Raw genomic sequence first — 15,448 nt, forward strand, 5'->3', positions numbered from 1 at the left:
GGGGGCACGTCTGGCAGTGCAGGATTTGAGTCCCTGGCGGCGCCTTTGTCACTGTGGTCCCAGCTCTTTGTAGTTCATTCACTAGGTCCCCCTGTGTGGTTCTGGGATTTTTGCTCCCGTTCTTGTTATCATTTTGACGCCACGAGGTGAGGAGGGAGTTGAAAGTCCATGTTGCCCAACGACAGCCCCAAAACATCACTGCTCTAGAGGAGATCTGCATGGAGAATGGGCCAAAATACCAGTAACAGTGTGTGAAAAGCTTGTGAAGAGTTACAGAAAACGTTTGGCCTCCGTTATTGCCAACAAAGGGTACATAACAAAGTGTTGAGATGAACTTTTGGTATAGACCAAATACTTATTTTCCACCATGACTTGCAAATAAATTCTTTAAAAATCAAACAATGTGATTTTCTTTTTTTTTTTTTTTTTCCACATTCTGTCTCTCATGGTTTTTCCCATGTTGACAATTACAGGCCTCGCTGATATTTCGCATGTTCGCATTTCGTTGTTCATGCATCATGTAACATTACCATACTGTACACTTATTCAGCATGTTGTTCTCTATTGTATTTTTCTAAATTGCCTTTCAAGATGACATATGTGTTTTATGTGTTGGATTTTATCAAGTAAATTTCCCCTTATACTCCGGTGCATCTTATAAGTTTTTTTCCTCTTCGTTGGGCATTTTATGGCTGGTGCAACTTATACTCAGGTGCGACTTATAGTTCGAAAAATTCGGACTATAAATTCGGCTCTAAGTACTTTATGTATAGAAGCTAAAGTTAAAGAACCCCAAGTGTAATGCACCCAACTGAATCTGTTGTCACAAAGTCATGCAGACAAGACCTGGAAAATGTCTAAACAGTTTTCCAGACATTTCAAGATTTTCCAGTCATTGCCGGAGGGTGTTTATTTACATTTCTCCGCAGACTGTTCTGCTTCTCCAGTTTCTTTCCCTTATATTTTGCATTTTCTACCAGTGACAAGGCAAGAGGGGAAGGCACCTTTGTCCACAAAGAAGTCTCACATTGTCTCACATTCACACGTTTTTCAGCGTATGAATTGATTGCAAGGTTAGTGCTGTCTAAACTACGCCTTGTTGTGTGAACTAATAAAGTTGACTCTGGTGAGAGGCAAAACGCATTCTAAGACAACCAGAAAAGTCCAGTTGTGATCGATTCCAATATCCTGAGAGTTAAATGACTTGGATGACTGAGAAAATTCACAGGGATCCACACACAGTGCTTCTTAGAATATGCTGTGACAATAAACTAGATTTCAGATCTGACGTTACAGACATTTTTGAAGAAAGGAGATTATGTTGTGATCGGAGTTTAATATCAGTTACATGACAATGGAAATGAAGGATGATTGTGAGAGAAACTTCTGAGAGAGATGCAGACTCTTTGCGTGGGGAAATACAGTAGGACATGAGCAGCCAATTGTCCCTTTACTTTTGGTCTTGTAAAAGCAGGGAGGCATGTGGGAAAACCGTTAGAATTTATACACAGCCAAAGAAAATCTTATGTCTCAATTCCAAACCAGCACAGGTAGCAGTTGCTCATCTTGTAACAAGTTTGGCTTTGGAGGACATTGTTTTGATGGTATACTGTGTTGTCAATCTATAGCAGGGGGTTGCAGGTGTTGTCCTGTTTTGTAAAGAAATCCTGTACCCACTGTGGCCCGATGTGGAATAGTTTGGGGAACCCTGATCTATGGCCTGTCTTTTACACATCTACAGGACCTGGGATGAATGGCAGACAAAACACCCTAAATTGGTTGGCAGTCACTTGTAGGGCACTTTAAACATCGTACATTCTCTCAAGTTCTGTTTTTTGGAATTCAATGAGCTTCCGCTGAAAAAGTGTCCTTATTACTGTTTATCGTATCTGTTGATCTATTCTTCACCGTTTTATGACTTTAAATAAAGAAAAGTCTTAGAGATTTAGAAAGAGAAAGGTGATAATCCCATTACAAGGTTTAGGTGGTAATAGTCAGTGTTGTCACCGATTAATTGAAAAAGTAATCTAATTACTGATTACTAATTTCGCCTCAAAAAAGTAATCTAGTTACTTTATTGATTACTTCATTATCAAAGTAACAAAGTTACTTTAAAGTAATTTATCAGTTACTCCTTACCAATTGTTCTCCCTTTGCTGCCTCAACATAGGAATGACAACAGAAAAATGCCATCGCATGTATTTGACTTTCCGAGAATTGAATTTAAAGGAGAATATCAGAATGTTTCACATAAGGCTTAATCTTTGAGTTTCGCGGGTTTAATTAGTCAGTGGAGTTTATTTTAACCATCACTGACTCGCGCTAGCTTAGCCACTCCAGAGCCCTGAAACTAACAAATAACTGACAATCTGCACAGAATTTTGTTCAAATAAACTCTAGATTCATATTTGTTGTGTGACAGGGAATAATTGGCCCAATTTTTATTTATTACATTACCTGTAAATGCCTTTTTTCGTGTTCTGCTGATTTACTAACTTGATGCGTCATGTGCCAAGGATTGCCATGATCAGAGAAGGATGTTAAAAAAATATGTTTGCTGCTCAATCTCGAAAATGAATAAACTGTGTAGAGACAGCCTGCATTGCTGAAAAGTGAGTCAAACCTTTTTTGCGCAGCTGCTGCTTCCAAAACACTAACAGACAACAGGCGTGCCATCAAGGAGTTTGCTGTTCTCATATCTCATCAATATGTTTTTTGTGCTGCTGTCTCCAGAGGTTAATGTGCTAAAGTTTAGTCACAGTTAGGGCAAATGGCCTCTGTGGACTTAATTCACTAAACTTGACCTTGACATTCATGAAGAATGACTCAGATGCTACGATATTCTGCTCTCAGTCATACTTGTTGCCACCTAGTTGGATAAACATAATTCTACAGAATTTCATCAACTGATATTGTGGATGTCCTAAACATTCAATAAAGCATTCACTTCATATGGTTGGTTTTGGATGCCACTGAGAAAATCTGATTCACTTCATGTCAACAGTCATATGCTTGTAATATACCCACATTGAAAAGAAATACATTACCGTATTCGCCCGAATATGAGACGGTGTTTTTAGCATTGAAATAAGACTGAAAAAGTGGGGGTCGTCTTATTTTCGCGGTCTACACATTATACCCATTCACGATGCTAGATGGCGCCAGATATCATTGAAGCAATGTTCTGTCATGACAGATCTCAGCTACCCTCAAGTTTAACCAGTTTGCATTATTTTATTGCAATGTGCCTTATTCAGATTTGTTTCAAGACTACAGTTACAGTTAGACTTTGATGGTTAATGCAGTTATTGCAATTTTGTTTTATCACAATAGATTGGTTGATTTACATTTCAAAAACCAAAAGCCATTCATTTACGAATGGGATTGCACTTTAGTTTACATATTTAAATATTCAGATATTAAGATTTGAATGAGGCAAAATACCATGATTTTTCTTTCAAATATATTGTTATAATCATTTGTTTCAGATTTACTGTAATTTTCAGAATAAAAATTAATTTGGTGTCCAAAAAGTCTTTTTTTTTTTTCCAAACTTGAGTCTTGGAAAAATAGGGGGTCGTCTTATAATCAGGGCTGTCTTATATTCGGGCCAATACGGTATATGAGGGGGATTAATACTTTTTTTTGTACTTATTTCACATGTTGTTAAGTAATATAGGATTTTGTCAGGTTAAAGACACAATTAAACAGGGTGCATTTGGTCATTGCGCTATAATTAATTTGTATGTATGTAACCTACTTCTTGTCTAGCATAGCCTTTTGTTATTTAATGAGGACAAGCAGTAAAAAATTGATGGATTTTTGCCTCCAAATTCAGTAACTTAGCAGTTTTATTATCCATGCTTCAGTGGCGGATATGCAGCTTTTGTGGCCCCATTTGAATCCAATCTTCTGTTTTTGCATATCCACAGGTGCATTTATCATCTGTTGGACCCCGGGTCTTGTCATCCTTCTTCTCGACGTCTTTTGCGCCAGCTGCAATGTCCTCACCTATGAGAAGTTCTTCCTACTTCTTGCCGAGTTCAACTCTGCCATGAACCCCATCATCTACTCCTACCGAGATAAGGAGATGAGCGCAACCTTTAGGCAGATTCTGTGCTGCCAGCGACAGGAGAACGTCAACGGGACGGCAGCGGAGGGGTCTGATCGATCAGCGTCGTCCATCAACCACACAGTGCTCAGTGGCGGAATGCATCATCACCACAACAACGAACACTCTGTGGTGTAAAGGGTGAAAGTGAATGGTTGAGAGATAATTAACGGGACAAGAAGAATCTATAAGGTCAAGCGACTCTGAACATATGAAGACATGGTCTCATGTAAGAGATTGCGGAAGGAAGACGCTTTAGTGTTGGATCCCGGGAGAACACTAATTATGAAGGATGAGGAACGATTAGACATCCTCAATGACTCTAAAATGCTGTCAGTATTTTTGACATTTTCAATTTGTGTTACAAGTGTTTCCATGGCCAATGCTAATACAAACTATTCCTTATGTGAAACTACAATAACACCATAAGATACAGCCCCCTCTCCAGTTTACACTATCTTAATATAATTTAATGGCATTTGCGGATCCTGCATGCTCTGTGAATGCGAAACCCCACCGCTACCACATCTCTAATCGGGAGTAGAATCCACTGCCTTCTGAGCTAAAATCCCTGGCTGACAGCTCAGCCACAAGCGTTCTTTGTAAACGTAACGGGGAGTCAGGTTAGCAAAAATACTCTTGCACAGGTCAAGGTGGCATCTGTTGCAACAATAATGTGTGAAGGCAGGACTTGATGTTCAGATGTTGTTTGTCGTTTACTGGTTAGTTAACAGGATTACACAAAACAACCTGTCTACTACCACATATGTACAATAGTAAGGCGGTCCACTACGATTTTGTTAACAATTTGGCTTTCACAAAGGTCTATGGGTCACTGAGGTCATTTTTAGTTTCAAATCTGGTTTTGTCCATTGTGAACAAGGGAGTTCCATTACATCATCCATACATGTAAGGAAGCTATAGCTCAGCGAAACAATAACAATAATGATGACTTCATTGATTAAATGACTCACTTTTTGGATCGTAACCAGACAATTGTCTTAATTTGATGTCTTTCACCAAGTGGACCTAAATTGACACACAATTTGAAATGAATTGCTTATCTTGTGCAACAATAACAAAGTAAAATGTTGAATACTCAAAGTTGGTCATAACAGGGTTCATAGAGAATGTAAATGATCTTATGCTGATTCTAAAGTTCAACTCTTCATCTTTTGATCCCCAAGTAGCATCCAGAAATAATCTCATATTTCATAGTTTCAGGCTGTCATCCAATTTCAATACATAAAGAAGTCAAATAGCTGCAAGAAATGCTAACATGTTTATTTCCCTTCTAAGGCATTAAAGGCAACTTGTTTTGGAGATCTTACCAAAGAAGGGGGAGGAGGATGTTTGCAGTTTACCGCATGCAGGCTCAGGCCCACTGTGTTATGCTGAGAGAAGGTGAAGGCCATCTTATTAGTGTTGCGTGTTGGCAGACAGCCGATCATGGCATGAAATATGATGACCTCGGTGCTTTTTTGCAGTATTATCTTTTGTTTTTGTGTCCGTGAATCCATAAAATCTCTGAGGTCACGTTAATGCAAAAAAAAAAAAAAAATTACCAGTAAAAGTCTCTTTCCGTCAGTGAGATGAATGTTTTGATTCTGTTAGAAAAGAATGAAGTGTTTTTTATTTAAGGCCCTAATTTTGAATTTCACAAAATCTACATTCCTACAGCACGTCTCTTCTGTTGAATTTTTGTTTTAATGTAATCCTTTTATTTGGAGGAAAGGTCACTCATATGAGATCACAGCTTGGCTTTAGAAAACACCAGCACTGAGCAGGGCTAACGTATTTCTGACCTGAGGTTGAATGTTATCCACCAGTATTGTCAAAGAAAAGTTTTGTGTACATAGATTCATGAGCTATGAATTCTAATATATTAAATGGTTATAGTGATGGTAAAGTTGATCTTTACTTTTTGATTTTAATTGTTTACTGCAGCATTTCTATAGTCGCTGACAAAACATAAATCATGCAGGGATTAAAAAGGCACATTTCTGCCAGTACCATTTCTACAAGTACAGTTCAGTGCATTTAGCCTCAGTATAACCCACTACTGCTTCCACAGATCTGTGTAGGTCTGATTGTTGTAGTTATGTCCTGTAAAGGTAATCAAATAGTGTGAGATCACATATCTTCTTTTTGTTTCTATACCTTAGATTAATTCAAGAATGCTATTTTCTGTTGCTAAACTAATACAGTGCTGGCCAAAAGTATTGGCACCCCTGCAATTCTGTCAAATAATGCTCAATTTCTCCCTGAAAATGATTGCAATTACAAAAATGTTTTGGTAGTAATATCTTCATTTATTTTGCTTGGAATGAAAAAACACAAAAGAAAATCGCAAAAAAAAGAATCATTATCATTTTACACAAAACTCCAAAAATGGGTCAGACAAAAGTATTGGCACCCTTTGAAAAATCACGTGATGCTTCTCTCATTTGTGTAATTAACAGCACCTGTCATTTACCTGTGGCACATAACAGGTGGTGGCAATAACTAAATCACACTTGCAGCCAGCTAAAATGGATTAAAATCGACTCAACCTCTGTCCTGTGTCCTTGTGTGTACCACATTGAGCAGGGAGGAAAGAAAGAAGACCAAAGAACTGTCTGAGGACTTAAGAAGTAAAATTGTGAGGAAGCTTGGGCAATCTAAAGGCTACAAGTTCATCTCCAAAGACCTGAATGTTCCTGTGTCTACTGTGTGCAGTGTCATCAATAAGTGTAAAGGCCATGACACTGTGGCTAACCTCCCTAGATGTGGATGGAAAATAAAAATTGACGAAAGATTGTGCGGATGATGGATAAAGAACCTCGACTAACATCCAAACAAGTTCAAGCTGTTGAATGATCTCTGGTCAGATGAGACAAAAGTAGAGCTATTTGGAAAAAGGCATCAACATAGAGTTAACAGGAAAAAAAAAAAACAAGGCCTTCAAAGAAAAGAACATGGTCCCCACAGTCAAACATGGCGGAGGTTCCCTGATGTTTGGGCTTGCTTTGCTGCATCTGGCACTGGACTGCTTGACCGTGTGCATGGCATTATGAAGTCTGAAGACTACTAACAAATTTTTCAGCATAATGTAGGGCCCAGTGTGAGAAAGCTGGGTTTCCCTTAGAGGTCATGGGTCAATGCAGCAGGACAATGACCCAAAACACACTTCAAAAAGCACTAGAAAATGGTTTGAGAGAAAGCACTGGAGACTTCTAAAGTGGCCAGCAATGAGTCCAGACCTGAATCCCATAGAACACCTGTGGAGAGATCTGAAAATGGCAGTTTGGTGAAAGCACCCTTCAAATCTCGGAGACCTGGAGAAGAATAGTCCAAAATTCCAGCAGAGCATTGTAAGAAACTCATCGATGGATACCGGAAGCGGTTGTTCGCATTTATTTTGTCTAAAGGTTGTGCTACCAAGTATTATGCTGAGGGTGCCAATACTATTGTCCGGCCCATTTTATGGAGTTATGTGTAAAATGATCATGATTTTTTTTTTTATTATTGTCTTTTGTGTTTTTTCATTGCAAGCAAAATAAATGAAGATATTACTACCAAAGCATTTGAATTGCAAGAGAAATTGAGCATTATCTGAAAGAATTGCAGGGGCGCCAACACTTTTGGCCAGCACTGTAGCAGAGTACATCACCATTTATTAAACAGAGCGAAATGTATCACTGTGACTGGTGCTTGAATGAGTACAAACAGGATAGATAATTTGGGTGGGGTATTTAAAAGTATTTACCATGAAAATACAGCAGGATGCAGAATGTACCAAACTAAATTGTAGAGGTTGATGTAAACCTGACTTCAGTGTTCACAGTATAATGTACATATTTGCAAGTTGTAGGAAAATTTAACAATCATTAAGTTCCTATATGATTATTTGCTGCATGGTTCCCTGAACTGTACCTGCATTGTGCATATTTATGCACAATATGATATACTTACATTGTTCATCAAGCAAACAAACATGATATATTTTTTATAATTTCGAATGACCTACTAAATTATTGCCAGAGTTCGGTTTTGAAATAACAGCGTTATATTTAGCTTTTACAAGGCCTCAGTATTTTATGCCAAAATTTATATAAAAGTAAATGTGGAAACTTGCCTTCCTGTTGTTTTGTCCTCATTTAATTTTAAACACAAAAGCACTTAAGGTATTGTTTCAAATAGAGTAAATCGTTAAAAGGGTGCCACTGACTAAAACCTTCTTAGGAGAGAAACCTTGTCTATTTTTTATTCCAAGGTCAATGATACATTTTTAGTTGCTTGCCTTTTCAAATGTTTTCAAATAAATTCATTCATGCCGTTTGTTTGAAGTTTCAACTATATTATGTAACTACATCCATAGATAAGTAGTAAATGAAGGTTTTTGCTGTGTGTATTTGGATTAATGTTGCTCAGAAGGAATACTGTTAGAATCCTATTCGTGCCTCCAAATCCGACTCATTTTACGATATAGGCTGCTGTTTTTTTGTTTTTTTTTTACTGTTTCTTCTTTTTTGCTGTGCTGTGTAAGTTGTGTAAAAGCCTTTATGGTCACTCACTGATATTGTAACTATAGCAACAGATATCACCTTACCTTACTTAAATGCTTAGTTTTTCCACCGTATTACCTCGCTAATTTAAATTTCATCGACTTTGTAAAATATTCCATGGTTCCCTTAAAGTAAACAAAATGCTTATATTAATATTTTCTCACATACACAGAAACCCAAACTACCATGTATTGAATTGAAGAGCCACTGATCATGCTTCTGTACAATCTAAACCAGGGGTGTCCAAACTATTCTACATAGGGCCGCAGTGGGTGATGGATTTCATTCCGACAAAATAAGACTTGTTTTAGCAGAAACTTCATTGGTTAAACTGTCTGTGCTCGATTGGTAGGAACTAAAACCAGGACCCACAGCGGCCCTTGAGGACTTGTTTGGACACCCTTGAATTCTAAACCTTTGTTTCAGCAGCTTGCCACTTATTATAAGACTTATCCTGATGACTTTTACTTGAGTTGATCCGAATTATGCTCGTCTGTACCTTACCCTCTGTATTTGTTGTCCATTTCAAAAGAAAATATAACAGATATACAATATAGTCAACCAACTATATGTATTAGAGTTCGGTAAGTCAATGTGTGTACTGTACATATTCACGATGTACAGTGTGTGTGTATATATTATTCAAAATTGAATCAAAAAGGGAACTGACTTTTACATGTACATTTTAACTACTATATCCTGTCTACTGTAGGGGTTTTGTGCCTTGAGCTCTTTTGTAATTAAGTTTTCATAGACATTGTTGAAGTGACCAATCTTCTCAATTATTCTGTCCTTTCCGCAAACTCCATTAGAATTGCTTTAGTACAACAACAGATAAAGAACACTAATATTCTAGAGAACGATATTGCCTTCCTTACAATTACTAAAGATGATGCCAAATTTATGTCTTGGAGAAGCACCATTGTGACCATGTTTGTTTACATCTGGGTTACTGTTTACTAAACTGCACATTTGGTCATTGTAAGAATGTACTGTACTTACTATTCAAAATGATGATGAAATGATTTTGAAGTCTGTTCAAATATCAAGTTATGTCCCAAAAACTCTCAATTTATCAATACATAATGGTAATCAACATGCAAAATAATATTCCCATGCATACACTTCCCTGTAGGTTTTAATATAAGTGAATGTCATGTGGCGTTATGCCAGCAAAAAATAAAATGGGAAAAGAAACGTGTTTTGTATTTTTTTATTTCTGCTCTGACTAAACTATTACATTCATCAAGCTTGTCAACCCCCATGCTAAACAACTGAGCACGAGCATGCCAACTTTGTTCATTTTGCAAATGTCAATTTACCATACATTAAAGCAGTCTTTTTCAACCAGTGTGCCGTGAGAGATCGTCAGGTGTGGAGCGAGAAATTATCCTATATCGCTTTTTTAGTTTTTTTTAGGGTTTTTTTTTTCAATGGGCTGAGTTGCAGTAGGACGGAAGGATTAGATAGAAAGTTGCAGTCGTGTCCAGATGAGCGAAGTATTGCTCGTGTCGCGTTCAATAACTGCTCGGATTTCCAGCCTTCAGCAACCCAGCTGTCCGCACAATGTGGACCACAGCACATCTACTGTGCATCATTTGATTAGACTCGTCAAGAGTCAATATACACAAAAGTGTCCTCTTCATTTTATCCATATGTGTCGACCGTCAATCCTCCCCATGTATTCCAACACATTGTCGAGGACAGCAAAATGGCTAACGGCTACAAATCCGAGCAGTTTTGAACGCGACACGAGCAGCTATCCTAAACGTCATCTCCAAACGAAACACCCGTCACTTCAGAACAGGTCGATGGACTATTTTTATCGCGTCCGTGAAAACACAGAGAAACAGGCAACTTTTTTGAGAAAAACTACACAGGTAAATGAGAAAGCCCTCAATGCCAGCAACACTGTGTTGCTAAGTCAAAAAAGTCCCACACTGTGGTAGAGACCTTAATACTACCTGCCTGCAAAGCTATTGTCAGCGAGATGCTCAGCCCTGATGTGGTTAAAGACCTTGCTAAAGACCCCCTGTCTGATAATTCTGAGCTTTTCAAGCCTAACTGCAATAAAAAAAATAATAACAGAGAGAGACTGAGAGCTGTTGATGATGATCCCTGCTAGGATATCGGCTTTGTGTTGATCTAAACAGCCTCAAGTTTCACAATGAGTACGTATAAATATTGAGAAATTATTTTAAAATTAAATATACTGTACAAAAGTAATTTTGGAACATTTTTTGTTTGTGGTGTGCCGCGAGATTTTTTCCAATGTAAAAACGTGCCGTGACTCAGAAAAGGTTGAAAAACTCTCCATTAAAGTATAAGAAAACTCAATAGGACATCAACGGTCAAGGGGAAGTTGTGTAATTCTGACATCATTCTTTTCTTCCTTTTCAGTTGAATTCATTGATCGAAGGCATCTCCAATTTATTCTCTTGTTTTGTTTGTTTTTTTTCATGACTCAATTGAGATTCATAATTTTTTTTTGCTGCACTAGCGGATCACAAAATCGTTAATTCAGAATGTCTGTGAAAATTGTTGCAGCCTTTGTTTAAGTAAACCACACATTACTGAGTTGTGGCAACTTAGACGAGACAAAGGACTGCTCTTGTAATAGTATACCGCACGTAACACGTCACCTTTTCTCATTGATATTCATGACGTTAGCAACTGTTGCTAGGGGGGTCAAACTTGCGTTTCTCCCTCATGCTAGATGCATGTAAATCGTGTAAGAACGAGATGTTTTACCTGAACCTACCAATTCTGCCTGAAAATGATGTCCCTGGTGCCAAATTCACTGGTAAAGATGTGGAAGAACATACAAATGTTCAGTCAAAGAGATAGCTTGATTGTCGGGGGTTGAAAAAGACGGGAAAAAGAGCCGACCTGATCCAGAGGTACCTTTTCTATCGACACCTTTTTCTTGTGTGCATTGCCTTACGCCAGTGCTTCTCAATTATTTTCTGTCACGCCACCCCAAGGAAGAAGAAAAATGTTTCGCGCCCTCCCCAAACTCTCTGCCGCCAGTGTAAATAGTATCATTTGTCTATAAAATTACTATTATAAATACGCATCTGCCTAACATTGTGTCCTTTTTTTCTAATAAAGTAAAAAAGTAACATAGATCAACTTATAATAAAGTATAACTTTATTAACATTGTTTTGTTTGTAACAGAGAAGACTTGACGTGCATCAATTTGCCTGAATTTAAAAAAAAAAAAATCACATCCAACTAAAAAATACACTCAAGGTACATTTTTGACCATTTGATACAGAAAAATAAAATGTAATAAAATCAGTAAATAATAACAAATTAAAATTGATTAGAAACATTCACTCATGAGGACAATGTGGCAAAAAATTTGACCCAAAAAAACAAATCTGAATAAAAGAGAAAAAAAAAAGTGTCCTTGGACAGGAGAGTTTTTATTTTTGCTACTCACAGTATTTACCTCCTTTGCAATGGTGTGGAGTTATTTTGCAATTAGCATGCTAACAATGCTCACTGGTTTACTGATATAACACTGACAAAGCAGGACGATTGTTGGCTATATTCGGCACGTTTTCACTGAAAAAATCAAGCGGCTTAACAATGAGATTGGGGTCTAATGTCTTTAAGTGGCGTCTTAATTGATTTGGCTTCTGGCTGTCTGCTATAATTATTTTTAGACACAGTAAACAGTGGTCTTTCATCATCACCCACTGTATTAAAAGTCAAAGCTAAAAGGCAAACGGCACGAAAAAAGCGCATTCACGGCGGCCGAGGTAGAACCGTAGGTGAGGGCGGTCGTCGTGACGATCCCAAGCCGAAAATGGCACTTCTCGGGCGGCGACGTGAGAACCGGACAAGGCAGTGGGTCGCTGCATGAGTGAGTCCGGTCGGAAAACGGCTTTCGAAAACGGCGGTGGCACACTGCTCTTCATATCTGTTGTCTCTGTGTGCTGAGTGCTCTTCCTTAGTTCAAAAATACTGCGCGCACTCTGAAAATGAGAGCGCCACTGCCACCTACTGAGTGGATGTGCAAGTACACTTTATTCCAGTACGGCAAAAAAAAAAAAAAAAAAAAAAGAAAAAAAAAACATGTTCCCCGAGTTCACATGCGCCCCCCCTGGCATCGCTCTGCGCCCCCCCAGGGCGGCGCGCCCCACTATTTGAGAAGTACTGCCTTACGCTAATGACAATGACATGCTCCTGCTCCAAAAATCTATCCTTTACCACCATATGTCCTGTCTTTCTTCTATCCTCTGGTTATCTTCCGTCTCTGACCGTTCTTGGGGGTAACTTATATTGCTATATATGTGTAGCAATCGCAAATGCTACTGAGTGACAGCCAACGAACACATTTTAATTTTTTTCATTAATAACAAATCTTAATTCAATTAATTTTACACTTCCCCCTTACTAAAACGGAAAACTAATACGGGAAACGTATGAAGAAAACTTTATATGTCGTAATGTCGTTTGGTCGTTTCTACAAGTTCCATAGCAGCAGTGTTTGGTTGGCATGTTCTTTTTTGAAAGATTACCGACAGAAAACAAGCAGTACTAGCGTGGATTGTATGCGAGGGCGCTTCTATGTTGACTTCCTTCTGGTTTACGATGGTGACGTCACGCAGCCTTGCGGTCTTAAAATTAGCATTAGTTCGGTACGCTATTGGCTGATTGGTGGAGGGCAGGACATCTGTTGTAAACACAGAATCAAAACAATAACAACTAAAGTGTGCTAGGTATTGGCTTAATCATTGAGAACCATGTTAATAGTATAGCCAAAAAAAGATGTGTTTCTATTTAAATATTAGGAACATTTAATGAATGAAGTGCAGTTGTTACATAGGTAGCAAGCTAAACTTTTGTCATTACAGCCAAGCTGTTGTCCACAAGAGAGTGCTGAAGAGCACCTAAAGTCCCCAAATCTCATGGAAACTAGGGCATTTATGTATTTGTTACGGTATTATGGGTGAGTGGCTTTGAATATGCAGAAGACATGTATGGTGGAGTTTGTGGAGTGCAGAACAAATCTGTTCATGGTCGCTAATCTTGTTACGTGTAGATGACTGTCTTCAAGCAGGCGCCACTGTACTGGAGCCTATCCCAGCTAACAACGAGCAGAAAGCAGGATACACCTTGAACAGTATTGAATAATTGTGTGTGTGCATGCAAGATTAAGAAAGGTCATGGACACAGGTCTCCAACAAAGAGCCAGTACTTTTTACGATTACAAAATGTTCAAATACAAATGTCATTTCTAAAACTGCATTATTGAAGTCACAGCAAAGACGCCTCGGTACTGCATAACGATTCCCTTAAGGTTTTTACCTCTGGTGTGGAGTTTGTTTGTATATTTACTGGTTTCTTCTTTTATTGTCTCAGGCAAGGATGTCATGTTCCCATGACAGGTTTTTTTTAATGTTTCTATGCCTCACTAGGCACGAACTACACAATGTCCAAACATTTCAACACACTTCTTTTGGAACATTGCGCCATTTCTACGGAGACAATAAGTAGTCCTATTATCCAACAGGAGATTTTGATTACAAAACAGGAAGTGATTTTCCTGAACAATTCCTCTTATTGTTAAACAGTGACAGCCAGGGAAGTTATAGGAAGGTTAGACAGTTCATTTAGATAGCTGAATATGCTCCTGAAAACAAAGGATCTAATTGAGTGAGTGACTGATATTTTCAAATATCGTCAAAGCATCTTGCAAAGAATTTCAACAATGTTATTGTTATCTAAAACAAAAGGGCAGCCAAATAAGAAGATGTAAGCGGGAATCACCTGGAATGAAAATGTAGTAGCACTAAGGCTGCTGAAATTGTTACAAAACACATCAGTTTAAGCCACTCAGTTACTCACTTTGACATGATCTCCTGCATTCCTTACACTGAAAGAACAAAAGTTCACTATTAATAGCACTATACTTATGCAGTAAGACTTACCGTACAACGTCCACTGTACGTAGCTCTCTACTGAGGAAACAAAAAACAACTCGGCGTTACAGGAGGCCTTTGCAAATTATGTGGTCCGTGAACTAAATCAGTGGATGAGGTATTGTTACCCTGCTGTGTACAAAACGTCCCTCAGAGAGCACACAAAATTTAAAAAAAGCAAATAAGGGGCACCATGTTAATGTATGATTTTCTACCAACAGCAGTTCACATAATTGTGAGAAATTGGTATGAAATAAAGATGCTGAAAGGATTATCATTTCAATGATACTGAAGTAAAAGTGCAGACAGAAATGGGAGTCGGAGGGGAAACAGTGTGGACAACAATTTATGTCACAGAGAAGGGGCCAAACTGCACACTGCCAACTATATAAACAGTTTATTCCTAACATCCTTATTTCCCACCCCTTCACTTAAACTCACAAAGCAGCAAATGGGACACATGCCTGCCTTAAACATCACAAAAATGTTATTAATGACCTCTTAAAATGGTTCACTTATTACACCATTTTTGTTGTTTGCATTGTACTCTTCTGATACATCCTGTGGTGAAAAAAATAATTGTGCAAAATCCGCAAGATGTTTTTTCCTAATAAAAATTCCACCGTATTTAGTATGATAGTTTTTACATTCCTCTTCCTTCTCAAGAGAGATGAATCAATAACAGAGGTACAATCCCTATGAAAGTCAAGACATTCTGTATGTTGTTGCCATAGTATTATGTGCTTGTCTTGGCACACACTTCCAATTCAAAACAAAGCTGGAACTAGCTTTTTAAGAAATAACATTTTTGTTCACGTGTCATTTGATGTGGTCAGGTCTATGGATTTAGTCTTTT

General features: G+C 38.1%; 1 protein-coding gene across 2 annotated transcripts in view; it reads left to right on the forward strand.

The window, feature by feature from the left end:
- Positions 1-9,873, forward strand: part of lpar1 (lysophosphatidic acid receptor 1) — a 46,069-nt gene extending 36,196 nt beyond the window's left edge. For both annotated transcript variants that reach the window (XM_057819352.1, XM_057819351.1), the window contains exon 3: positions 3,933-9,873. In XM_057819352.1, coding sequence (XP_057675335.1) covers positions 3,933-4,249 — 317 coding nt within the window. In that variant the 3' untranslated portion in view covers positions 4,250-9,873. The remainder of the gene's footprint in view (positions 1-3,932) is intronic.
- The last annotated feature ends 5,575 nt before the right edge of the window (positions 9,874-15,448 follow it).

The sequence above is a fragment of the Corythoichthys intestinalis genome, chromosome 17 (assembly GCF_030265065.1).
Source record: "Corythoichthys intestinalis isolate RoL2023-P3 chromosome 17, ASM3026506v1, whole genome shotgun sequence".
Taxonomy (NCBI): Eukaryota; Metazoa; Chordata; class Actinopteri; order Syngnathiformes; family Syngnathidae; genus Corythoichthys; species Corythoichthys intestinalis.